This window comes from Aptenodytes forsteri, unplaced genomic scaffold (genome assembly GCF_000699145.1).
Source record: "Aptenodytes forsteri isolate BGI_AS27 unplaced genomic scaffold, ASM69914v1 Scaffold256, whole genome shotgun sequence".
Taxonomy (NCBI): Eukaryota; Metazoa; Chordata; class Aves; order Sphenisciformes; family Spheniscidae; genus Aptenodytes; species Aptenodytes forsteri.
The window spans coordinates 2505999-2533859 of record NW_008795021.1 but is presented as its reverse complement, the minus strand read 5'-3'; the positions used below and the strand labels follow the sequence as shown (position 1 = coordinate 2533859).

Sequence of the window (27861 nt, the reverse complement as noted above, 5' to 3'; positions counted from 1 at the left end):
GTGGCGCCATTTGGTTGCATGTGGCAGCTGCTTTCATTGCTTTACTTGCTCTGGATCAAAAAAAAACAAAATCTGAGGCTGCGTCTAGAAAGACTTGAGCACAAATCTTCCAGCCACCAATTCCCACTTATCCTGCTTATCTCTTCAAGGAATCCCATGTGTTCATGTGTCTCACATCATGCTTTTTCAATACACCTATATGGTACGAGCTGTACTTCAGGAGCTGGAGAGGGATTGTGGGATAGAGAGCGGGAACCCTGCCAATGACAGCTAGAGAGGCTCTGTTCTTCAAAGAAGCAGACCAGGAGTTGTAATCACAGAGTGGAATTAGTCTGAGCAAGTGTAGGTGTCCACAAACTAGGTGTCAGTTCATCACTTCAGGCTTTCTTTCTAGCCAGCAGAGAGAAATGTACACTTCTGTGCCTGGCTTATCCATCCTCAAGTAAATATCTGAGATAGTAAAAATGAACTGCACCCTAAAATGTCTGTTTCTCTCTATATGCTCTAAAAGGAGCCTGGCACGACTAGCTCCAGTACCACATCTACAGACACATAAAATTCAGTGAGCTGAGTCCTACTTAGCCTGTGCACAGCCCCGTTTCTTTCTGCTCCCAGCCCTTTCCTTGGTTCCCCTTCAAAGGCTGGCAGTAGCAAGGGCTTCAGCTGCCCCTATCCTTCATCTGCTGTAGTTGAATCCTGCAAGGTTTCCTGTTGCCCCTCTTGCATAGAGGAGAGGCACATGGCAGAGTTGCCTGGATAGAAGAGGTCTTACTTAAGAAATGGCCCAACTGCTGAGCTACGCAATATAGACACTTTCTTGTTCTTGCAGCTTGGCATGCAATAAGTAAACTGTGTCACAGCACCAGGTTTGATCCTCATCTTGCTTCATGATAGCAAAGTTCAAATTACAAATTCAAGAGTGCCTTTGGCACACTTACAATGAAATTACCACTTTTTAAATAGGGCATGTTTTTTAATTGATACAACTGTCTTAAATTTTCTGATGCTGTTTTTGTAGGAGATCAGATAATGATCTTACTGAGATGGAGTAATTCTCTACCTCATAAGCAGTTTCTCTCATTTGCTCTGCTGATTGCTCAGCATCCATAAGAGCAGCAGGATTTGGTTGCAGATGTAAAGTCAGAGTTTTCTAAGTCTCTGTGTGAATGCTAATCAAGAGTTACATATATGTGTGTGTCTATTTTATATTTTTGTATTAATTGTTTGCATGAAGGGAGCCATTAATATGTTTATATAAAGGATAGTGAGATTGTCAGCCTCAGAAGAAAAGTACTGCCATGAAAAGCCTTTAAGAAGTCCATTGGTTAATTGTTTTAAATGTGATCAAATCAGATGAAACAAGGAAACGCAGTTTTATGTCTGATGATCTCCTTAAATATCTTAACTTTTCTGATAAGCAAATGACATCAGCAAAACTAACACTATGTAATTGGTATAAATCTTTCCGGTCAAACCAAAAATTGAATAACCATGTAGATGGAAACGACACAGTGAATTGCAATTTTACTGTAACTCTAATTAGTTGCGCTCTCAGCACAACTGTCATGATCCAACCCTTTCATACATAGTCATCAATCAAGTAGAATATGTAATAACAGCATTGTCCTGTGATACCTTGTTTATGATAAAAATGTAAGCACTTTCACTAATAATATTCTTTTTTATAGTGTACCATTAACAAAAATCTGACTTTTTTCTATTATGTGACACTGCCAGTTTCTACAAGCTGGGAATATGATAATGCTTTTAGTCTTCAAAGGGTAATCGGAGAGCACAGCAAGCCGCAATGTGCTGTTATTCTTCTAGGGCTGCCATGTGTTTGGTGCTGGTATAATGAGCAGTAAATATGCTATCTTAGTTTTACTTGGGGGGGGATAACTTTTACATGTTAATGCTTTTATTCATACTATGCTTTTTTACTATTGTATTAGTATTACTTTTCACATATAATTGCAAATAGTCTGTTGCTGAAGGAGCAAAAATATTTGGACAACATGAACTTATTTGAGTTTAAAAGTGAGGAAGAGAAACAGTGAGGCAAATGAAATGTCCAGTTGGATCAATGATTGGTCCCAAAAGGAGGGCTGAATGATGTCAGTTTTAGCGTGACAGATATGACACCTCCTGACTTTCTTCTCATCTTTTACTCTTTATCTGTGTTCATGTGGTACCCATCACTACAATATTGGCAGTACTTACGACAGAAGCCGTGTGCAATAGGGAAGTAGGATCATCAGTGTTTTGTAACAGAACTGTGAGTTAAATGAAGCTGCAAAATTGAGAAATGAACCTTGATTCTTTGCATCACGGCATTCCTTTTTCGCTTGAAGACCTTCTTTCTTCCCACAGGCATGCTAGTCAGCATGTTACATACACAGGTAGTTTCTCTTTATGCATAAAAAGTTCTCTTTGTTGGTGGGATATGCTTATTTTTAAGAAATCAATTGCTCTTCAGAGCTTGGTGCTGAAAAATCCGATTGATTTCAAGGCCTAAGAATTTGGTAACCCGATAAGACTGTTCTGTAGAATAAATGGATGACCTTTTGCAGATTGTTTTTTTCTGTTTGTTGTCCAAAGTTTTCTATCCTGTTCAGAGTTGCAGTAGCAGTATAGCAATCATTTTGCAATCCCAACTGGAGCAAGGACTGCTGTGGCTACTATGTAAACATGTATTGTTGAACTTTGCTTTGTAGTGCAATTTATTTTATGCGCTCTTAATTTATGTTCTGACTTCTATAGTTCATGTCAGACCTCTTTAATAGTAGTGATGGTTCTTTCTTCTTTGCGTTGTTGGCAGTCATAGACCTTAAAGCATTATACGAAGGAACGGTAAGTGCCATTGTCCCATTTTATTGAGAAGCAAACTCCAGGACTGGAAGCGACCTACTGAAAATCTCACAGTCTGCAGAAGAGCCAAGACTTCCTAAAAACTGTAATTACCAGATTAAAAAATATTTGTGACTGTTTAAGGTACCTTGGAGCACATTATAAGAGATACGGTAATCTCATTGAAATGGCACTGGAAAAGAAACAACCCAGAGTGCCCACAGAGTGTGCATGTATGTGTGTGAGCACATGTGTGTAATCTTTAGTTAGGGGTATTGTTTTAAGCAAAGATTCCATGGGACCTTAAATGTCCATACATTCAAAGCATGTCTAAATATCACTTACATATTAAACATGTTTAATGATGTTTATAATACAAACTAGGACAGTGTTAGCTTTCTTGAAATGGGAATCTATGGCTGAAAGCAATATGTTTGACTCCTACAACGTTATAGTAGGACTCACCTCTGTGCTGCTGGGATATAATGTGGGTCGTGCAGTCATCCTTGGCTTCGTTTAGCATCTTCATTTCTTGTGTCCTCCTAGTAAGAATGTTTCTATTTGGGGGATTTCAATTAAATATTCTACCAGGAAGGACTTGCTTTAAAGGTTAATACAATAGATTATTCTCTGCAGTGTAAAATTAACTAAATGAGCAATTTAGTGGTGGTACCTGATTACTTGACGTATTTCGGTGATATTATTATAAAAGATATGTTGACCACAGGCTGAGTCAAGACTTCACTGTAAGAAGATCCCTAAAATCTTTTAATCTGGTGAACTCAGTTGAACTGTGCATAAGATATGTGAACAGCTCATTAACTAAATTAAAATAATTACAAATACATTCATCTATCACTGGATAGCCTTGAAAATGTGTATGTTTATACTCACATCCTGTTGACCATTCTTTCAGCTCATTTTTTGTACTTCGGAACTTAGCATGGTGACATTTGTTATCTTACTTGATGGCACAGTGCTGAACTCTCTGTAACAAGATCTTTTTATTCAGATTGCTAGTTTTCCTATGAAAATAATAGCTTATCACTGTCACAAGTTATCTTTACAAAATACCTGAAAATACTGTGGTTACCTGCCTTGCTGAATAGGAAGATGGCATGATAAGACATCACTTAAGTGTACACCAGATGTTCTCCTTTCCCTTTGTAATTATGAAGAAAAGCAGACCTGAATTTCACCCTGATTCTGGGTTGGTGCTTTATTTATTATTTTGTCATTGGGGTGAATTCAGAACAAAACATATTATAAACTCATGGATTGTGAGTTATATTAAAAACATAATATTATTTTATAGAAATCATATCCTAGTAGCTAGGTAATTGTAATTATTTAATTATTTCAAATTTTCAGGCGACATTGTGCTGGAATGGGATTTTATGGGAAAGTTGACTTTGGTTTCTGAAGTGCATTATTTTCCTCACTGTTAAAATACCATATTGTCACATTACAAAAATATTGGAAGTTTTATTTAAATATGATGCATTAAGTATCCAGATGAGGGTGAGGTCCAGTCCTATGTATGTTTCACAGGAAATAGTCCCATGGAGATCGACACATGATGAACTTGGACCATTGTGAAAATTCTGCATGCTTTTGTGAATAAGTATGTAAAACATAAATGTGAATGAGTATTTAAGACATAAAAAAACACTTCTTCCAGATATAGAGGAAAAGGAAATGTTCAATAGGACCATGCACTTTGGACTTGTTTTAAATTACCCATGCTTTTATGTTTAGTTTGATATAGTTAATGAGCCTGTGTAGCCCAAAGTTCCTCTGAAGATGACAGAAAGATATATAGAAAAGTTAAGGCCTTTGAAAAAGCTTTGTTCTTCATTGTGCATCTTCCTCTTTCCCAACTTGGCATACACATAATGCAGTCTTCAGAGAAAGACCACCACTGGACAATGGTATCCAATCTAGGGTTAGAAAGATTGCTTTTACTTAAAAATTTCTGTGGAAGAAAACACAAATTATTCTAAGAACTTTTCTGCCTATATATTGGAAGTTCTTGACTTGAGAGAAATGCCTTCAATTTTCCTCTAGAATATGTTCTTTTTGTTAAAAGTTAAATACATGTATTTAATGCTGAGGAAAAAAGGAGATATTGTGAATATATATTCTTTTGGAAACTGTATGCAATCAGGCACATTGTATGAAAGAATTGTAAAGTAAAATAATTTTTAGATTTGAGTCATCTTTCGGTGACATTGGCTACTGTTGCCACTGAAATGCACATCAAAACTTGCTTCAAAAGAAACTGGAGATTGTCTTCATTACATATCTTCAGTGCTGCATCACTAATGGGTAGGGTAAATCCTACGATTGCAGTTTCCTTTTAAAAAATACCCTCTTTCTAATACCTGACATGCTAGTTTTGATTTTTTTGTAGTCTAAAGAAGGTATATTTAATAACATATAACCATTATTATTTAAAGCTTCTGAAATAGTTACTATACTAACTATGTATGTTACTTAAGCTTATTGAAAGTCACTTCTATATTGGTTCTTATTCTGGCCGTAGCTATATCATTTAACTTATCAAGGAGCTTCCTAAACTTTTTCTTTTGTGATATTTGCATGCTCTTGATGTCATCTTTTGTTATGATTTTATTAGAAGTTACCTGCCAATTAGCTAGTTTTATTAAGTCCATCCAATCTTTACTTTTTCAGGAGGGTAGTAATATCATTTTTATGTAAATGAGCCAGTTTATGCACATTTTATTTTTTGTTGGTTTATCTCCAATATTCCATCATGTTAGATTCTGTTGTACTCATGGAGTTTCAAAATCTGATATATTATAGAGGCTATAAAAAAAAAATTGCATGTTTCCTTCAAGAGTATTTCATAATGACAGAGCAAGATCGTGTTTTGATCTTAAGTTTTACCTTATGTGATTTTGATTCATACTGTATATGGCAATCTTTTTTTCTATGCATATATTGTGTTTAATCTTTATTCTGACGATGTCTTACCTGCGTAGAATTCACCTGTCTTATTTTTGACTACTATTTAACAGTCCATTGCTATTTTTCTAGCAGCCTGTACTCAGTAACAGCTAACCTCTCACAGTGTGAACACACCCTAAAAGCAGCACTCTCATTAATGATCATAGTAATCCTGAGCAGCAAATAGAGCTTTATCTGTCAGTTCCAAGAAAAAATACTATCTGAAATAATTGTGTAATATACAGATAATAAGAGATTAGTGCATCTGTTCCAAAGAGCCTGACCTTCAAACCATTAGCTCTGCAAGATTCAAGCACCATGGTGTAATCCTGCTATGAAAGGCAAGTTTGTTTTACTTTTGTATTTTATGATCTTCATCCATGAGCTAATATATATTGAAATCCCTGGAAAGATGTAGTGCTGCTTGGCTTGAGTTATTCTATGCTAAGACAGAGACAAAAATTACCATAAAAGGCAAGTTTCTGTTTAACCAGTAGTAAGACTAGGAACATGAAAATAAGGTTTGTTTATTGTATTTTAATTTTGTGCCATGTACTCTGGGGAGCCATCTTTCTATGTGCTATCTGCAGGTAAATTCGGATTTTGAAATCTGTGGTTCAGACTGGCTGATTGATTATTGTGGATTTTCGTGTTTGTTTTTATGACGTGGATTTGAAAGTTTCCCTTCATACTGAGCTGTCTGATTTTCTGCTACCTTTTCTCATTTTCTTCGGTGCTGATGTTCATATGCAATTTTTGTTTTCCAGTTTATTTTAAAATGATTGTCATCTCTTCATCTGTGATAGGTTTATCAGTGCCCTTTATATCAAAACAGCAGGAAAATTTAATGCTAAATCTTAGCTTCTGCTTTTGGATAATATAGAAAGAAGAAAATGGCCTGTTAAATAGTTTGGAAGTATTGGAATTAACTTCATATTGTACTGTAATGTCTGTTATTAGCATACATGGAGCAACATTTGTGGATATTGTGTTATTTCAAGAAAAGTGCGTTCGATCATTGAACTTACTAATATGCCTGCACCGTTGCATTAAAAATTGCAGTTCAAGTGACCCTGTGTTTTAGTTGGCATAGCAGTTTCGAAGTGCTAGTGCTAGTGCACTTCAGAAATAACTAGAAGTTTGGGGGGAGTTGTTTTTTTCTGTAGAGATAGGCAGTATTAGCACTGTTTCATTTTCTTTTTCCATCTCATCCTGCCTTGTGTTTGAAAGGGCTTTAAAATTTGGTAAACACTTGATGTCTGCTTAAATAAATTGGCTGTAATTCAGACGCTCTCAAATATTCATTTATAATATATGGCTAATTCTCCCTTGTGCTTATATTTTTTGTAGCTTTTTATCGTGTTTGTAACAGATTAGTTGTATCAGAAATCTATTGTCACTCAAGCCAACAGTTGCAATAAAGAAATCTTGCTTTGTAATGAAAAGTTAGCATAATTTACCAGAGAAAACACAGAACAACTCTTCCTGCATTGGTACCCTTTCTGCCTGGTGTCTGTCAATTGTTGTCTCATCTCCTTTGCCTTTGAGAAAGGCAAAGTCTTTCTAAGCAAGGTTTGCAACCCAGAAAGGAGAGCTGAGGAGAATGAGAAACGGACAGCCATACAGACCTGTAAAAAAAACTGGATTCACTAATGGCAAAAGGCAAGGTGTTACAGAAAATCCTGCTCTCTCACATCTCTCCCTACCTTGCCCAGTAATCAAAGCCATACTGATGCTGTGGCAATTTTTTGTACTGGTGTCTGTAGGAGGCACACTTGAACCTTTAGATCTTGTCAGTAGAGTTTTCCTTAGTGCATATTTGGTAATGGACATAAACCAGCAATATTGGATGCAAAACATGATTTCGTAGCAGAGTTATTCATTTGGGAAGTTTGGCTGAACGATCTGTCTCTAAACTGAGTCTTCGTGTACAGTTGTCCACTTTCAGTAATATAAACATAAAGGGAACAACTATATCTTACAGTTATGCAGTGTTTATCTAGCACAGATCCACCGCCGAAGTCCGTAGGTATTTTTACGTACTGCCTGCTATAACTAGTGTAAACCAGTTCAAACGCAATGCCACAAACAGCTGTTTTAAAATGGAAACATTCAGCAACTGTCTCACTTGCTACTTACCTGTCTTAACTACTGCTGTGAATAAAAAGCTGATTAAAAAGATAAATTTTGCACCAGGACCGTCATTAAGTGGATTTGAACTCTAGCTGACCAGAAGAAGGAGCCTCTCCTGAGTTTTTAGCCTCCCTTCTGGCAGCTGTTACCTGGGCTGACCTCAAATGTGAGAGGTAGGTCTGTATGTCACCGCAGCATAGCTGGCTTGGGACTTTATAATCACATTTAAAAAGAAATTCAAAAGCAAAATAAACCTTAGCATAGGTACTTTGGCTGAAGAAGGGCATGGCTGCATTTTACTGTAGCTGAAACTTCAGTGGGATCACTGATGGTGATACAATGTACAGCAGTGCAAACAAGGTGGCAAAAACAACATGCAAACTTGTGTTTAGGAATTTGGAAAGTTTAAATGAAAGTTTTAGGGTGCAGTACTTCGGAGGCTGCCCAGAAAAATTTACTCTGTGGAAAGTCTGAGGCTAATATTTCAGGAGGCAGATGAGCTCGAATTCGTTCTTCCTGCAGTGGTGGAGGAAAAAGCCAAGCTTTTGGTCGGCCTTTCTGTTACAGCTCCAGAAGAGCAGGTCAAACAGTTATAATCCTGGGAAGGGGTTTTGATCGTACAAATAAAAAAAAAAAGGAATTATTTTTCCTGGGACTAGGAGAAAGAACGTAAAGGAGGAAAGGCTGTGACCAAAGTGGGGGCTTTCCGGGAGCCTATGGTGTGGAAGCCTTCCCTCCATTATTTTTTTATTTAAACCTCTGCTGAGTTTGCCCTGGGCTTGCTGGATTCAAGCAAGAGCCTGAGTGGGAGAGAACTTCTGCACACTTGACATTAGCGAAGTGCTTTGTGTAAAACTGCTCGACAAGGGACACCACAGGCAGCAGCCTGGTCTCAGGGCCTTTCCCATGCACGTGCTGAAGGCATGTCTCAGGAAGGTGATACGCACGCATTAGCAGCTAGCGACATTAGCATTTCATTCCTACCATGTCCTTGTACTGTTCTTTGGAAGACAACTCTTTCTATTTAATTGTATTTTGCTTTTTAATTTTTTTTAACATGCCTTACAAGAGACTTGCATACCATATGACTACGTATTTTTCAAAAAGGTGGTAAGCCACCCTCTCTGTGGTGTTCTGAACATCATTTCTAAATGCGTACTGCAGAGCAAGGAGATACAAATTACTTTAACCATTGCACTATGTAGGAAATCTGTGCCTATGGAATGAAAATAGGTGGACGTTTCTCCATAGGTGTGACATGAGATATACCACATCCCTACTGCATAGTATTTTGAATCTGTTAGTCACCTACACAGTATTTGCAATCATAAGTCCTGTTACATGTTTATTAGGTGAAATGCACAATATTGTTTGTGGCATTTTTCTCATGAATCATTTTACCATACTTTAAATAACCAGAACTTCACCATAACCATAACTTGAAGATCCACTGGAGAGAAATTTACTGCATTCATATTTTTTATTATTTTCCCATTATAATTCTTTTTGAAGTCGTTTTCTTCTTTTTGCTTGGCAAATGCAGAGTCATTTCCTTTCTCCTTTCTATCTAATCAACCTGATATCCTAATTCACTATGTATGTTAGGTTGGATACCTCCTTTCTTTGTAAAAGGGAGTGAGAGAAAGCACATCAGTCCCTACAATGCTTGAATGCCAAGTTGTTAAGAAGTGTGTTAAATTAGTTGATTCTTAACTAATTGCAAGAGGAAAGCATATTACATTTTTGGAATAGAGTGTCAGAAAACTGAACAATTTGACATGGAAACAACCATATGGCAAAGTCTGTGTTCTCAAAACGCACATGGGCACTTAGGAGGCAGTGAAACTTTAACTCTGGTGTGCTCAAGTCCCTCTAAGACAGTAACATCGTTAAGACTTTTCTGTAACGTAACTGTAATTTAGTATTTAATGCTAATTTGATGCTTTCTCAGCTTTGCAATCTTTCAGGTGGTTTTGTACCAAAATTCATACAGAATGAGTCAAAATCACCAGGATAGAGAAATGTGTTTCTGAGTTTATCTGACTCTCCTCATCCAGTTCTGAACAGCAGCGTTAAAAAAATGCATCAAACAAGGTTGCCAAGAATATTTCGTGCTCTTCTCTACTTGCACATCACTAGAAAATACACGGCTGAATGAATTTTTTAACCTTTCGGCAATATATTATGAAGTGCTAGCTGGCAGGTAGTTCAGTACTTTTTCACTGCAAGGCCCTATAATGTAATCACAGTTGTAAAAGGAACTTGTGAGTGAAGCAACCTGATCATTCCTCGCAGTGCTGCGGTGCCAAGTGGTTACAGGAGAACGAGGGAGAAGCAACGCCAGGACCCCAGAGATTTATTCTACCCAGAAACAGCACGAGATATTTAAACAAAGGTGAAGCTGCTTTAGGTGCCGGCTGCTTGCTAAGGATTATATCATAGCCCATGTTTAATTTTGCTTAAACCAGAGGTAAGCCTGTATTTTCTCTGTGTTACTGTGATGAGCCTACGTATTAGTCTGATTCAGCAGTGTGTGTTAGTCTGGGGTTGTACCTTTGCAATGCTACAGTCACTAAGGAAAAACCTGTGTCAGTGTGGTAATCCCTTGATCTGATACACTAGAAATGATCTCTAAAGGCAGGTTAGTAACATTTTTAAAGGGAAATGTAATACCCACCTGGAGGTGCTGGTAGTGGTAAAATAAAACTTGAAGGGCTTGAAAGTTGCAGTCCGAACAAATCAAACTACAGAAAAGGTACAGAATATTCAGATCGATTAACAGGATGCTAATTGTTGTGAGAAAAAGGAGAGGACTCTTTCTGAAGCTGTAATGTCTCCTGATCAGTATGCTGTGCCGTTAAATTAGGGCTGAGTTATTATTCAGAAACTTTTCAACTGTACAAAACGGCACATAACATCTTTTTCCTAGAAGATGCTTTGGCACCAGTGATTTTGACAGTGTTTCAATTTACAGTTTTTATGGAAATTATTAAAAGAATTGTACTTTGGGTTGCCATTATGTACATCACATAGTTCTCAGGAAATTTTCTGCAGATGCATAGCAATAGTAAGTCTTTTTTTAGCAATGTCTTATAAAATTTGACTTATTGCTAATATCAACTTGTAAAACATTGTCTTTTAGTAATCATACTGTACTGTTATGTTTTAATAATAAATACTGAAGTATTTGTAATTGTGAAGACTCTTATTTAAAAAACAGCCTCAAATTTACTAAAATTGTAATGGCTGCCTATAACCAAAAAAGACTTCATGCAGTTACTTAAATATGTTTAAATTCTTAACGAAATGAAATGTTGGTTTAGTTTGTCTGAAGAATCTCTTCTACTTTCTTCTGCATTACAATTTTGTTTTCCCCTCCTGTATTAACTGGCAGCTGTGTCCCAGCACCCTTTCAGTGGACAAATGTTATCTCTATACCATATGTCAGTTGTCTTCTAAGGGTTGGCTGGTAATAAACAACATTGTAAAATAATGCTGTGTTTTGCTGTAAAAATGTTACTGTTGAAGTGCAAACAGCTCTTCTGAGCTTCTTACTTCATTCCGTCTCACTTTCTCCTCCAGTCTAACAAAGCCAGGAGTATATGAGAAAATGAGTGCTTGAAATTTTATAAACTGTTTATGTAGTAAATAATTTGTTGGAAACATGACTTTGTTGTGTTACTAATTTAATTTCACTGAAATAGGCTTTAAGAGTTGAAAATCTAGGCATGTATACCTATTTTCAGTTTCATTTACATATTCTGCTTTTATATAGCTATTCGCATCTATGTGAACAAGGTAATTAAGATGCTGTTATTTCATATGTTTATAAAGAGTGTTTAGTGCAATCCCAGCAGTAAAAACTCGTAACCATATATCATCACTGATTGCCTCATTTTGGCTGACACAGTGGCTCATTTCACTTCATTGCAAGTATGTGGACAAAACTACTAATTTAAAAATCTTTGGACAGAAAATAGTAGTAATTTAAGAAGCCATAACTGAACTTCTGACCAAATACCCTTGCTTTTCCTTAAGATAGATGTGTTCTGGTTAGACACAGGTTTTCTTCCCTGACATGGGAAAATCGTATGTATCGGGATAATAATACAAAACCACATGCTTGTTCTTACTTTTTTTTCAGTAAATATGCCTAGGACCATCTTTTCTTAAGGAGGCAAGATTTGTAAAAGCAGTTGCTTAAAGTTTTGAGGCCATTGTCAGGTAGTAAATAATGGCCTGCTTTTGAAGTTCTTGTTTACTTTTGTTTTGAGCGTGGACCTTAAGCCATTCTCATCATTTGTTCTCAAAGTTCTACTTCAGCTTCGCAGAAGTCAATAGGAGCTGTTGGATAAGTTAACTTTACTTTCCTTTGGAATCTATGTGCAAACTGTTAAGAGTCTGAGTTTGCAAGTTTGCTTTTCAATTAATAACAGAGTCAAAAGCTGAGATTCTGCAGTACACTGGCTAAAATGCCGTCAAAGCGTTAATATAACCGTTACCAGCATTTCAGTGAAGTCTCCCATTTGTTAGGATTGGTGCTTTTTGTTCCTTTGTCTTTAAATATGTAAGATAAAAAATACTGTGTATATTAACGGACTAATTGCACTATCTGTTTTGTATTATCTGAAAATATTTACTGGGAATGAAGTTGGTTTACCAGCTGAATGTGTGAATTTATGAATATAGTTATGAGATACTGTTTTTTCCAAACTCCTGAAAAAAAAATACATCTTGATAAATTATCCCACCTGAAAAGGTTAATATTCTTTCTAGAAGGTTCTGTTATTTATAATAGTATAAATGTTGTTTGTGAATTTGTTTTAATAAATAGAAATGGGAAAAAGTACATGATATTTTATATTTGGATTTTAAATCTCAGGATCTAACACCACAGAATATAAACAGCATTCTCCTTTCTTTGAATATATTGTGTGATAGCTGGAGGAAACATTTAAAAGACTGTTACTGCAACATTTCAGATGTCTTTTTATAAACAGCATTATATATTCAGGAGACTATAGCAGAATACACTAAATGGAAAATACAGGGGAGCGTTGCAGGATATAAAGTTTAGGAAAAAATTGGATTTAAATGTCATATTTTTTACTATTTTTCTCCTGTCCATAGTCACTGTACACTTTGAATCTTTGAGATCAATCTACTGTGGAGTTCATCTGAGAGTACATTACACATGTAAAAGAACAAATGCTGTTTGAATTATTTCTTCTTTTCTTTCTCTGTTTTAGGACTATAATCCAAGGGGCACTTTGTCAATTCATGTGTAAATATATTTTGTTGTTGTTTAAAAGTGCTACATGCAGAGTGAGTGGGATGCTGCAGAACTTGTAACTCAGCAGGTCTCCAAGCAGCCAAATTTGAGATTGTAAAATCAGTAACACATCAGAAAGGACCAGAAGGAAATGTGCCCCTTGGCTTTTCTTTTTATAGTCCTTTGAGTTGAGGATGACCCTTACTGATGAGGCTGCACCTCAAATACTGTGTTCAGTTTTGGGCCCCTCACTACCAGAAGGACGTTGAGGTGCTGGAGCGTGTCCAGAGAAGGGCAACGAGGCTGGTGAGGGGTCTGGAGAACAAGTCTGATGAGGAGCGGCTGAGGGAACTGGGGTTGTTTAGCCTGGAGAAAAGGAGGCTGAGGGGAGACCTCATTGCTCTCTACAACTACCTGAAAGGAGGTTGTAGTGAGGTGGGTGTCGGTCTCTTCTCCCAAGTAACTAGCGATAGGATGAGAGGAAATGGCCTCAAGTTGCGCCAGGGGAGGTTTAGGTTGGATGTGAGGAAAAATGTCTTTGCTGAAAGAGTGGTTAAACATTGGAAGAGGCTGCCCAGGGAAGTGGTTGAGTCACCATCCCTAGAGGTATTTAAAAGACATGTAGGTGTGGTGCTTAGGGACATGGTTTAGTGGTGGACTTGGCAGTGCTAGGTTAACGGTTGTACTTGATGATCTTAGAGGTCTTTTCCAACCTAAACAATTCTATGATTCTATTCTAGCTGGCATAATCTTGTCGGTGTCTTGCACAGTCAGTGTGCAAACCAACAATATGGTCACAGTCCTGCCATGTTTCAGTCAGAGCTAGCTTGGAGCTGTAGTCCTTTTAGGCTTTCTTTGGATGTATGAGCATGCTTGATACCGTGAATAATTTGCCCTTGAGTCGTGCGATGACACCGAGTATTAGTACCCTTCTTATTTTCCCTTTCATTAGTGGATTTAGCAGTGGTGTATGCTTTGTTCTCTGAAGCATTCTTTTGAACCAGTCACGAATTTTCCATGCCACATACCCAGGTGCTGCATGTGTGTAAATTTGCTTCTATTTTTTGGTGCTAACCAACTAGTTGCCCTCAGGTATGCTTCTGGGCAATACTCGCTCAAGGCACCTCTCCCTATAGGGAGTACATAGAAGACCGTGTCAGGATTGTCATCTTCTGCCCTACAGAGGTCTCTAACACTGTCCTATTGACTAAGTCGCCAAGCTTGTGTCCTTGCATATTCTTGTATGTCCCCTAGCCTTGTCCCATGGCATGTAATACATACCTTGGCATCACACGATAAAAGCTTTACTCCAGCAGGCCGTGGTGCAGCCCCTTCCGTTATTTCAGACTTACTATACTGAAACAAGAGCAAAATGTAGTAATTGCCTCCAGACACCACATGGAGCCCAGAGGAAAAGCCAGGCCAATGGCGATGCCATGTGCAGTCATGACTTTGCTAAGGGCAGTCATGGATACAAGTTATTTTGGGCCGTTTGTCCTGGCATTGTCCTCTCTGAATTGGATGCCTTTAGAAACGTAAAGCTGGCCTTGAGGCTAGCCTCTAGTAGGCCATCTTAATTCTATAGATAATATCACTGACCCTTTCTCGCTAATATAATTCTCTTGTCAATAACATTTTGCTCCTGGCTGCTATACTTGAAAGTGATTAGGAAGTACAGAAATTGGGGACACATAAATTGCATTGATATTTTGTGCAAATGTATGATAGTACATACACTAACAAGCTTGCTTTTTGCTCTTCGTCATTACTTAGATGAGGATCTCCATTAACTTACTTTTGTCCAAGAAAACCAAAATCAGGGACCAGTTTCTTGTCAGATTAAAAAGGAATCACTAGGCTATATTTATAATAGGTAGACTGAAATAGCACATTGCACACACTCATCAGTGTGTTGTAGCAGGGGTGTTACAAGGCTGTTGATGAATTGCAAAATGCTTACAAGCTGTGTATCTTTTGTAGCTGCAGACGGCTGCTTTAAGATCCTTTTGCATCAGTTATTAAATCCGCAAAAATGTTCATCACAATTGCTCTGTAATCATTTTTCTCTAGCTGTACCTGTTAAACTATGTGTTTAGATGCAATTTATGCACATCAATCTGCATTTCTGCACGCAGAAAGCCTTACACAATTGACACAGCAGACAGAAGCATACAGACTATTTTGGAGTAAATTTTGCCCCTAAATGGTATTCAGTATAGAGGCAGTTTATCTTCAGTCTGCATGATGAATATAGTGTAATTTACACAGTGCAGGCAAATAACTGCAACATATTATAAAATTTAATTGTACATATCAAACTAATAAAAATCAGGAGCAGGACCAAGCATTCTCCAATAGATACCCAGACAAGCGTAGAAAATCTTCTCAATATATCATAGCATAGGTATTGAACTTAAATATTTTATGAACTTGTACTGTTCGTATAAAGACAGGGTTCCAAAGATACATGCAGAACTGCTAGATTAAAAGCAATACAAGATGAAAATGAAAGTTTTAAAAAGCGTTATCAAGAGAAGGAGAAACACTGGTAGGTGTTTGGATCCCGTATTTCATTGTGCAGTCAAGGCAGGACTGGAAGTTGTACCCCAGAGTGACTTCACATTACCGCGGCGCCTTTAGAAATAACAGCAGTTCCCAACTCAGCTGTATGCTAACCACCTCCCTCCCTTGCAGAACGGGGGTTTTCTGAGAAGTTTACAGGAGTACACCAACAAGATAAAATGTTCTCATTACTTTTTGTGCTGTAAGTGGATGAAAAAAATATGATATGCATAACTGACCAAGGTTAAAACTTCCAAAACCTGTGCAATGTGCCTTTCGGTTCTTAGTCATGGGCAAAAGCAATTCCCTTTATGCCATAAAACTCTTGATGTATTTAACTTGGGTTACTTTTATGTTATATTTCTGATTGTACTGCAGAATACTAAGACTGAGGTTATAAAATGAAATATGCAGGAGGATTCCAGTTTTCCCAGGAAACATTGTGGATATTAGTAGCAGTTACAAGAGAAGGCAAAAGCATTTTTTTTAATCTTCAACCTGAAAAAAACGTTGACAAGGAAAAAGAAGAGGTGGAATCCAGCACAGTTAGACAGAGAGCAGTGACTTGAAAAGTATTTGGAAAAAGACAATCTGATATTTGCAGCACAGTGAGACAAGGTTGTGGACTTGCTTATGGCCATGCACGAGGATTCCTACTTCATGGTCTGTGCATTTAAAATCTGTGGAGCAAAGAAGTATGTTCAAGCAGCAACATGGATGTTATCCATGATAATATAAAATTACTCTTTCAAAAAAACCCACTTGCTATTTTCAATCTCTACTGTGGCTCAAAGCTAAAATATTAATTTCTGTGATTTAGTCAATGGAATTTTTTTGCAGTGATTATTTCTATGAATATGTTCTTCATTATGCTTTCCCAACAGCCTGGCTCTAATCCCTAAGTTTCAGCACCCACCGTGTTGTCCAGGTGGTCCAGAGCAATATCTCTTTCCCAATTTGTGCCAAGGTCATGATGATCTTGTAGCTACCTTTAGTGTCTCATCACTCCCATTTCCTGAGCCGTGAGTACTTACAGGCAACCCTATTCAACTGCCCCCATTTCAGGCTCTGCCATATTTTATCCTGCCAGTCATGCTGCCTGGTCTGGCTGGCTCCAGAAAAGAAGGCAGGGGGTAAACCCCATAATCTCACCCGCTTTGTAGGAGCAGATGGAAGCACAGGCACTTTCAGACAAGTCCCAGCAAGGGAGAGCGGCACAAAACAACATGGGTGGCAATGCGTAGCTACTGAAAATGTGAGAATCCTGCTTTGGCATGGGGCTCTGCATGTGGGTTATACTTCCTGGGCTGCCTTTTGATTTATTTTTTATGCTCAGCTTACCTTTCAGCATTGATATGCTGGATGTACCATCTGTTTTTAAAGATAAAGCTCAGGTCCAAAACGTAGCATTTGATTTTCTACATATGGAGTCACTGAAGTTCCAGCAAATATCTTCCACAGCCACTTGCACTGTCTAAGAGTGGAGCCTGGTCTGCCTGGTGTACCTTGTCTAGTCTAGTCTACCTCACGTTTAGCAGCACTGAATAATGCGTTTTCAGCTGACCAAGGACCAGGAATTTGGATGAGTTGCAGTGGCTCAACAAAACCTCAGAGCTATTGGCCTCAGAAGAGAGTAAAGGATCTGTGGAAGTAGCTGATTTCTTCCACTCAGAGGCATTTGTTTCTGTGCTTCTGGGTGGCCATGGATAAACAGCCCCTGGTCCAGAAGGCTTAAGAGGAAAACCACAGCCCCTTTTGCTGTAGCACTGCCTCTTCTTAGCCCAATATACGAATTACTGCTTTTTCGCTTTGGCCATGTTTTCTGTCTGTCTGCTAGCTCCAAAGAGGTTACTGTGATAACCCCGGGAGAGGGGGAGCTGCTCTCTCCTGTGTGATTTCTCCCTGCCCTCCACCAGCTCTGCAGACCCAAAGAGCAAGGGCCAGCCATTCTCACCAGCATGTTTAGTCACCCTGAGCAATGCGCAGGCCATGCGGAGGATACCAAATCCATAGCTTCTATGTGAAGAGAGGTCAAGATCTGTCAGCTTCATATATCAACCGTGTCCATGTGAAACAGGAAGGTGAAAACATTTTCAGAGCAATTCAGTCTCCGCAGCAGGTGGAGGTGGAAGAAACATTTATTTTGTTCAGATGCTCCCCTGAGCAGACTGTGAAAAGGAAGCAGAGACTTTGCAGAGAGCAGTGAAGGAACTCTGAAATGAAGGGGAAAATGCAGGAGAATGTTTTTGCATGCACTTACGTGAAACTTTATCAAATCTATTACTTCCTGAGAGAAAGTAATGTTACCCATTGAATGATAGGCTGAACTAAATGAAAACGAAGAGGACACTGAGTTTGAAGTCAACACACACTATTACATCATGTAGAGACTTTGGTGGAAGTATTTCAGTTAAAGGTCTTTGAGAACGAGTATCATCATTTAGAAGCATAATTTCTGCCATGTGACAGCAGAATTCATTGTAGATCAGCTGTGCACCTTGAGCCCATAACCACCCCTGAAAAGGATTGGAAGCTCTCCTTGCTCAAGAGTAACATGAAACCTTCCAGGTGGAACTCAAATTGCATTTTAAAGAATGTGTGATGGAAGCTTTTCCAAATGGATCAAGTCTTTAAACAATTTCACAAGATCTACATTACCCTCTAGTGTTCAGTTGCAAGGCTAGACTCTGTGAAGTCCATCATCTTCCACACGGAGTCTCCAAAGAGTTAATTCTACTTGGGAAGTGCTGAGATGAGAAGTTATGTAAAGCTCACTGTTTACTTTGAGGAATTTCTGTGGTGAAAAGTAAGATTTTGCTGGGTCAAAACACATTATTATATTTTTGATACTAAGTATTTTAGTACTTAACATTTTTCTGTTGAATACATGAAGGGGTTTTTCCCTCTTCTTTCCTGTGAGAGTCGCAACTTCTTTTGTAGTTACCCAACCTAACTAACAAGGTGGCTAGAGACACCTTACTGAGTGTATGGTTAGCAGACACTATCACAGTCATCCTGTCTACATTCTGACTGTATAATGGTTATTAATAAGACACCTGATTTCTAAAAGTTTGCCCTAGGCAAACTTTTAAAGAGAAGTCTTCACCAGTTTGCAGCTGAAGAAGATAGATTCCTTCTTCGATCGGAATAGTCTTTTCATATTATTAAATAGTAATAGTCAAGTCAGATCACTTGTTGGGGGAAAACTGCAAGGAAAGGCTTTGCTCTGAGTTGTTATTCTAACTATGGCTTCTTTTTCTCTGCTTTCAGAGGCTGGCAACAAGAAGCTAAAGAGCACGATACAGAGAAGCACAGGGACAGGAATGGCAGCAGAGATGAGAAGTCGTATGGTTCGACAGCCAAGTCGGGAATCCACTGACGGCAGCATAAATAGTTACAGCTCCGAGGGCAAGTAAGTGTCATTAAAAACATCAGTAATGTAGAAGTTTCTTGTCTTTGTAAGAAAACTTGGGATGTGAAGAGAGGTCCCAGCTCTGGCGTACAGATTCTTCCTCTGAAACGTTTGCAAAACTGAACTATTTTAGGCACATAACACAAATTTCTTGAAAATTGAAATTGAGAGAGGACTTCTTAGGGAGTCACATTTTCCCTGTCATCCAGTGAGACATTTTGTTCATCAAAAGACAGCTAAATTCAGACCACATTATTCAAAACAAAACATAGGGGTACTTTTTCTTTATGTTTGGATTAACTCAGAGTTAAACTTCAGATGTTGTATGTAAATCCCTGTGATACGAAACTCTGTTCAGTAATACTATATACAAAGAAAGTTTAGTTTGGAGTTGGTCCAAGTCTCTTATTGAGAATTGTAAACCCAGAGTCCAACTGCCCCATCAGCTGAAATCAGGCAGACCACTGTGGGGAATGGGGCAGCTGTTTTCATTCACTGCTGAATGACTCAGTATGTAGGAAAGGAGAACAAAGGGAGATCTGACACAAAAGTGTGCATGAATACTCCAGCCTCCTCACAGCGCTCAGTGGGACTCTACCATGTGTGCCAAGGCACAGTGGTCACTAGGGAATTCTTAGAAGATGCCTCCCCATAAAAGGGGAAACCAGGGATAGGCAAATCCACCCTATAGACCTGGGAAAAATGAGAGATTGGGACTTCTTTGGCATCTTTTTATGTGCTTACCATGTTACCACAATTGCTACTGCACATTGTATAAGGCACAAAGAGCCAAGGGCAGCCATGGTTGTGGCAAGGAGCTGTGTAAAGGTGCAGTTTCTCCATCATCAGATGATCTCACCACCCTCATTTTTTAACAATGAGGGTGGTGAAACACTGGAACAGGTTGCCCAGAGAAGCTGTGGATGCCCCATCCCTGGAAGTGCTCAGGGTCAGGTTGGACGGGGCTTTGAGCAACCTGGTCTAGTGGAAGGTGTCCCTGCCCATGGCAGGGGTGATGGAACTAGATGATCTTTAAGGTCCCTTCCAACCCAAACCATTCTATGATTCTATGATAATGCTAAGAATTGCAAGAGCCATGTAAGAAAAACAGGCTCCATCATGAATAACTCAAAAAATAAAGTAGATAAGCATCAGATGAAGAATGAGGGACAAGAGTCAAATATCCCAGTATTTTTCCCACTATGCTTCTGTGATAGAGCATTACCTTTACCCTTTCAACACTCCATCCTGCCATCCTCCTTCCTCTCTCTAGGCTGGAGTGTCAGGCTGTAAGACACCAGTCACTCACCATGGTGACAAAGGGCCCAATAAACCGGACCCTGCTAAGGAGGAGCCTGGGGAGCCTGTTTCCCTGGTTAGCAGTATGGGAGGGGTGGGAGCCCAGCACTGATGGTGAGGACCTTTTCAGGGGAACAGCCTAATCCTCTGCTGCACCCTCAGAGTGTGTAAACAGATTTGGCAAGGCTGGGGCAGTCAAGGTCTGGATCTGGAGGTCACAGCAGGCATCTGGAGGACAGAACTGCAAGGTAGAGCCTTAAATTGTTGACTTGAGAATCAGTCTCTGAGTAAGGCAGTGAAGAGAACAATCCTGGGAGGTAAACGGAGTGCTTGCTTCTTATCGGGACATATTGCAGGCTGGATGTGCATTGTGGGACTTAGTTTGAAAATAATCCTTTAGAACTAGGTCCATCTTCCACTTTACCTAAAGTGAGCTATCATAAGCTGGTAGTCACACTATCTGCATCTTATGTCTTGTTTCTGCCTCCTTAGCTCCTGTGCCTGCTCCCCATCTCTTGCTGCTCCAGCACCAGTTCTGCCTCTGACAAGTCTCCTTACCTCTCTCTGCGGTCTCATACAATAGATTTCTTCACATCTGACCACGTTTGTCCTGCTTTTCTGATCCATACTTTTGGCACCAGCTCCCTAACTTTTCACCATGTTTCTGTCCTAGACTTTTGGTTTGATAGAGTTACCAGCTCTTCTGGTTGATTCCTGATCCTCAGTATACCTCAACTTCATTTCCTGACTCCAAACCCACTTCGCACTTGACCTTAGCCTTAAACGCTGTCCCTGATCTCCACATCCCTATTCCAGTCCCTGGCAAGAGTAAAGAAACAGTGAGGCCAGTGAAGTGAGAGCACCACCAACATCTGACAGTGACTCTGAAGGGAAGCCCAGGAGAATGGGCCAAAGGAGGCAGATAACAAAACTTAGGTGAAACAGTTAAATAGATCTTGCTGCAATGAAGGAAAAGAAACATTCCTTAAACAGGACACAATGCCATAGGCAAAAGGGATACCGAAGGGCTCTGTTCAGTGTGGTGCTGTACTTTGTGGCTTAGAAAACTTCTCTGAAGTCTTCTGTTTTTCTGTGATTCTGTGATTTAGCTATAGATCAAATCCTCAGGTGCTCTGCAAACTCGCTTGAGTTCGATAGAATAATGTTAGTTTACAGCAGCTCTGGGTTTAGATCACAGTGAATGAAGAATGTTAAATACAGAGATTCTTGTAAGAAAGATGACCAATAAAACAATTTTCTACTGTTTAATCACTTCCCCCACATGCATCGCTGGCTTATTTTTAGAACATGTGTTGGACACAACTGCAAGGTGGAGGGGAAGACACACAACTGCATCACATAATCAGGGGTACATGCACTGTGCCAGCTGATCCTAAAATCCTCTCCCTCTCTCCCTCCTTCTTCTGGGCCTTTTTTGAACATTAGAAATGTCACATTTAACTTCAGATGTTATTTCTAGTGTGAGCATGAATCAGTTTTTGATAGCACCTTGCATTCAGAATAGCAAAGCTGTTTGCTAGGTTTTTCCTGTCTCTTGTGAGATTCCCATCAAAATCAGCGAGAGCTTGGCTTTGGTTGCTTGAGTAGTATTTTCTCTGCAGTTCACTCTTGACATTACTGTAGGTGGGTAATGATGACAATTAGGAAATGCTGATGTTAAGTTTGCACAGGCTACTTTTCCTTCCTTGTGTGTGTGTACATTATGATACTGACTTTACTTCCAGAGTCACATAGTTTATTGACAGCATCAGGCCTCATCCTGCATTCCATAAGACCAATCAGACGTGTAGCTCAGCTGAGAATGGAGATTCCTACAGTAGATACCCCAAGTACCACATTATGTTCTTTTGCTTGACCCGTAATGGAGTTGAATGAATTAGAATTAATACACATTAAGGTGAATGCGTACTTCACAACCTTCATTATTATGTGTATAGCTAGAGGTGTCTGAAAAGTGAGAATGCTCTCAAGGGAACATTTTCAATGTTGTTAGTCATTCCATAGCAAAATGTAACATGTTTTGGGGAAACAGGCCAAAGAAAGAAACTTTTCATAGCAGGGGCGAGAGTGAACGGGTAGTGCCACTGGGGAGAGAAGCAGATTGTGTGTCTTGTCAGGAAGGGTGGGCTTGAAGCTGCATCTCAAGGTTAGGTGAATGCTGTAACTGGTGGGCTGATGGTTGAACTGGAGACTTTGAGGTTCTTTTCCTCCTCCATCTAAAGAAACCTACTGAAAAAAAAAGATTTCTTAAAACTAAACTTATGTGAAAAGCTTACCTTTTGGTAAATCAGAGTTTTCTAATGAAAAGCACTGTGCTGATATCTTCTGGCCAGCTTTAGTTACAGGCAGTCTATATGTTTATGCAGGCATAGTAAGAGCAGTTAGTCTTGAAGAGAGGAATGGGCTTTTTCTATCCAACTAACTGGGGTTTGCAAAGAGTTTTCAGTGTGAATTGAATGACTGGAGCACATAAGCCTGATCTGTGGCAATCAAAGCTTTTCACACTAGATGTTTTTATTAGGAGGTTTTGTTATTATTTTCTCCTGTCTAATAGGGAATTTCCTTTGAGGGAGAAGCAGATACAGAGTGGTGGAGGGCCTGCTGGCTAAGATGCTATCTAGACTTGGTTCAAAGTCTGCTCTTCTGTTCCTCATAATTGCGATGAGGAAGTCAAAGCTGAGTCTCCCCAGCATGGATCATTCTTTCTTTCTCTCTTTTTTTTTTTTTTTTTTGTTTGTTTCTTTTGTTATTGTTTGGAGACTGTCTATCTATTAAAAAGAAAGTGGAGATTCTGGAATACAAGAAAGCAGCTTGGAAAAGCACATATCATAGAATCATAGAATAGTTTGGGTTGGAAGGGACCTCTAAAGGTCATCTAGTCCAACCCCCCCTGCCGTGGGCAGGGACACCTTCAACTAGATCAGGTTGCTCAGAGCCCCGTCCAACCTGACCTTGAATGTTTCCATATATTCTGTGCCAATGTATTACAGTTCAGTTTGTGTCCTGAAAGAGGGGTGGGTGCCAACTGTAGATCCAGATGTGGCTACCAGAATATTTTGGCTAGGGAGTGGCATTAGGTTTAGCTCTAATCAACACTAGTACTACCTGCCAGTTTACTGCTTCGTTAAACAGCTGCAGCAATCAGATTAATTTAGCATATACATCTGTTTTCCCTGTTTGTTCTAACTGATGCGGGTGGGGTTTGGATGTATGTACAGATATAAAACAGTATTACAAGGTAAATCAAGCATTCAAGAATGAAGAATGATAAGCTATTAAATTTCATGAGGCTTTTTATGTTTTCTCATATAAGGTCACTCATATATTCACCTGTCAGGCTCTTCACTGCTCCTGGAGAACTCCTTAGCAAGAGCTGTTTTATGGACTACTTTGGGTCCATGTGCATAATTTCACTACAGTTCTTTGGGGTCCATGTGAGACAGCTCGTTCCTGATGCTGCAGAACAATTTGTGGTTGCACATCCTGATCCGCTTGCCTTGTATCAGTAGTACTTTTGAAGTAAATACTGTAGGACAATAGAAATTAATCCTGTTCTTATGCTTAACCAGCTTTTATTTTGCTTCAGCTTAATATTTCCTGGAGTACGGCTGGGCACTGACAGTCAGTTTAGTGATTTCCTCGATGGACTTGGACCTGCACAGTTAGTAGGCCGACAAACGCTAGCCACCCCGGCCATGGGTAAGAATAATATGTTCTCCTCTGTTGAATGACTAATAAGCCAATTAACTAATGCACACACTGCCAGACTACAGCACCAAAAAGCCTTTTACAAAGTGGCTTCCTTCACTGTAAACATGAAGGTCCTATATGCAGTCACCAGTATTCCTAGCACGCTAGCATCCAAAATGAGGTGAGAAACAGTATTTGCTCTGTATGTGAGGTGTCTGCAAATCTCATTTGCAATTTGAAGATAGGGGTTGCACTTTACTTCCACTCAAAATTATTGTGGCTTCTCCAATTGTAGCTCAGTGCAAAATCCCAGCTGTTCAGAGTTTATATTTACTTGCCACAGATTATATTGGATGCGACAGTTTCTGGCCAAACTCTGCACTTGTCCAAGCTTAGTTCATCTAACCCCAGAATGTGAAACTTCTGCTCACGTTTGTAATGCTCAATAATCAGTTGCTGATAAAGCCAGTGTTTGCCATGAAAGAGACAAAATCCTTTTCTACAGCAGCTGCCTGGGGCTACCTGTGATCTTCTCTGTGTTCCAGACCAGTCTGTATTTCCCTATAGTAGCATTAGCTGTATCCTGGTTATGAATCGAGTATGAGTGTATAAGGTGTGCAACAGTGCAGGGCTGTGTAAGTATCTTTGGAAAGGTTTGATTTTTTTTTGCTTATATATGAGCAATTCTTAGACATGCTTTAGGATGCTAAGTGAGGAGTCCTTGATCCACTACTTTAACCATACTTCTCCTGCTGGAAATTAAAAATGGCCAATGCGTCAGTACAGCTGTCTTGGAAGAATCAGCTTCAGGAAGGGCTACTGAGCTGCTTCTGAAAAAGGAGAGAGAAACAGAAAGAAAAATTGCAGAAGAGAGTGTTCCGCTCCCAACTCATGAGCAGAAGGAGAATTCTCAATTCTTGAGAATGCTTTGAGTACCCCCTAAGGCAAGGGTTGCTGTGTAAGTCCAAATGACTGCTGCTAATGCATTAATAAGCCCCAAACTTGTTAAATTCCTATTTTTTATTATTATTTTGAAAGAGAAGATATTTGTGAGATGATTTGCCCAATAAAAATCTAAGTGGCTCTATCGGTATGAATATAAGGGTCTAGATTTCTTCCGTCTCTTTATTTTAATCTTGTTTCCTGACTAAATATTTTTCTGCAGATTACTTGGGTAATACGTTTATTTTCACGTCTTAGAACTGCTTTATTTACTAAAGGCTCAAGTTCTGGCCCCCAAAAAAGCATTCAGTCATGGTTTTTAACAGTTTTCAGAAGACCTTCTATGCGGTATCCTTTCACTAGTGACGATTTGAAAATGTTTGTATTATCGCTCCCCCTTCTGGTTCCCCATCGCATGTTTTATTTTGGGTATGCGATACGGAGATGTGCTTTTAAAAAGGCTTGTTGGAATTTTCCTGTGAACTATTTTTAGTGCAACACAGAGCTCTGTTTATTCAAGCAAAGTTTGATTGATAAAAAAATCTTCCCTGCTGCTCTGTCATGCCTCAAGTACCAAAGTATAAACACTGCTTTAATATACTGTTAGACAAGCATGTGAAAATCTCATGCCCAGTTAATTTCAAAATGCTGTCTTTCTAAATCCAGACCCCAAACTCTATAGTTCAGGACCATCTATTTGTGAGTGTGTTTTTTTAGACAATCAGCGTTTACATGTCAAATATGTACATACTCACGTGTTTCATGGATATATATGTATAGTTCATTTATTTGCACAGGTGTCACGTAGCTGCCCGTGTCATAGAATCATAGAATCATACTGTGCATTTTTTATTCTAAGTGGCCTGTTAGATTTCTACCCAGCTGATTCCATGATATGAAACCATAGAGATATAATGCTTTGAGCATCAGCCCATAGTTGACTTCCCTTGCATTTTATTGATCTAGATCAGAACAGTGCTTGGTCTCGGACTAAGCAGTTTCCTTTTTCTGCAGGAAATGTCATTTGTCAGAACTTAGGCAGGGAAACAAGCTTGACTATTTAGTAGCGAAAGCAGCTTCTTATTTTAACATGTTGCATCATTTTATTCACACCAAAAATGGGTGTGGAATATTGATAAAAACAAGAAAATTGTCACCCCTGTACTTGTTGGAGACTTTTGCAGAAAAAAGACCTCTTTTGAGCTCCTGGGGGTCAGGGCATCATTCTCTGAAGCTGTGCTATGACTGCGTGCCTCGTCTGGTTGGTGTCTCTGCCTTACGCAGAGGATCCAGTCAGGCAATTGTAGTTACAGAAGAAGGTTTCAATGTTAGCCTCTACCAGCAGTTCTCCTTCCTGCTACATCAGACAAGGAGCCTTCGCACTGCCAGCTCTTGCGTCTCAGCTTGGAGGCAGAAACTTCCAGCCGAGGGGATTTCTGAACATGAGTTTGAGTTTTAGGCTCTCTGAGTACGGGACCACTGTCAGGGCAGCGCATGTCAGTGACTGGCACACTGGGGCAACAGTCCTAGGTAGGAAGTCTGTAGATAATTCACCAGTGCAAAATCAAAGGTGAGGTGGTTATACCATAGCGTTGCTGTAAATTTGCCTGCCTCCATGGATCAGAAGTACTGAGCTCTGGTATAAACCATACACCAAGAGAGGGCACCGTGCTCCCTAAGTAGTCCCTTTTAGTCCTGGTTTAAGGATGGAGGAATTAAAGGGCTCAGGAGAGGTGACAAGTGCACTAATGCAGCAGACTAGTAGCAAACTAGTCTTTCTGTTTCTCACTCTTATACCCTATCTCCCGGGCCATACTGCTTCTCTAAAATGTGGGCTTCTTTCTTCTCCCTCTCAGGTGACATCCAGATTGGAATGGTGGATAAAAAGGGCCAGTTAGAAGTAGAAGTCATTAGAGCCCGTGGCCTCACACAAAAACCTGGCTCCAAATCTACCCCAGGTAAGGAAAAAAAAATATGAACAGAAAACAAGAATATGAAATAAGCTGATATACTGGGGATCAGAGACTTTTTGAGCTCCTCATTAGCTGTCACCACATTTGTATTTGCTTGGTTTGCTTTTCAACAAGGAATGTGTGTGTGGATATATCCTTGCTAGCAATGTCCACTTCTTACCACCTTGCATCTGCCAATTGCACGCCACCTTTCAAGGAGTGATTTTCAGCAACTCAACATCCGTTCTGGAAGGAACGTTTGCAGAAGTATTTCTGCGTATCTTAGGCAAGTCATATATCTCAGAGGGGCTTTGTCGATGTAGATGAAGTCCTTTGTGTTCGTTCCACATCAAAACAAGAGAGGGAGAAAAGATGAAAGTACTCTGAACAAACAGCTTAATGGAGCCACATGCCATGGTCTTCTGTACGCAGCAGTGCTTCAAGACAGCAGGTTATGCTAGTGCCAGTGTCAATAATTTGTATAATGAATGAGATTTAATATTGTATCATTTTATAAGGACATTTTTGGAAGTTCTGGTTATTTATAGAAATCTTTATTAGAAGAGATGTATAATCTCCACCACAACCACTGCTTACCATAACAACTGGGAACAGTTGTTTTAGATAACATTTTTGCCAAAATGGTACTTTACAACCTCCTTAGGAGCTGAAGACGAAAGAGCAATTAATGTCTGTGTTATCTGAGTGACTTAGCATTAAATATGCCTTTCAATCATAGAATCATAGAATCATAGAATCAT

At 39.3% G+C, this 27861-nt stretch overlaps 1 protein-coding gene across 4 annotated transcripts in view; it reads left to right on the top strand.

Moving 5' to 3' along the window:
- RIMS1 (regulating synaptic membrane exocytosis 1) overlaps positions 1-27861 on the top strand; it is a 207631-nt gene that overhangs the window by 177028 nt on the left and 2742 nt on the right. For all 4 annotated transcript variants that reach the window (XM_019471125.1, XM_019471127.1, XM_019471126.1 and 1 more), the window contains 3 exons: positions 19055-19196; positions 24103-24215; positions 27005-27106. In XM_019471125.1, the coding sequence (XP_019326670.1) occupies positions 19055-19196; positions 24103-24215; positions 27005-27106 (357 nt within the window). The remainder of the gene's footprint in view (positions 1-19054; positions 19197-24102; positions 24216-27004; positions 27107-27861) is intronic.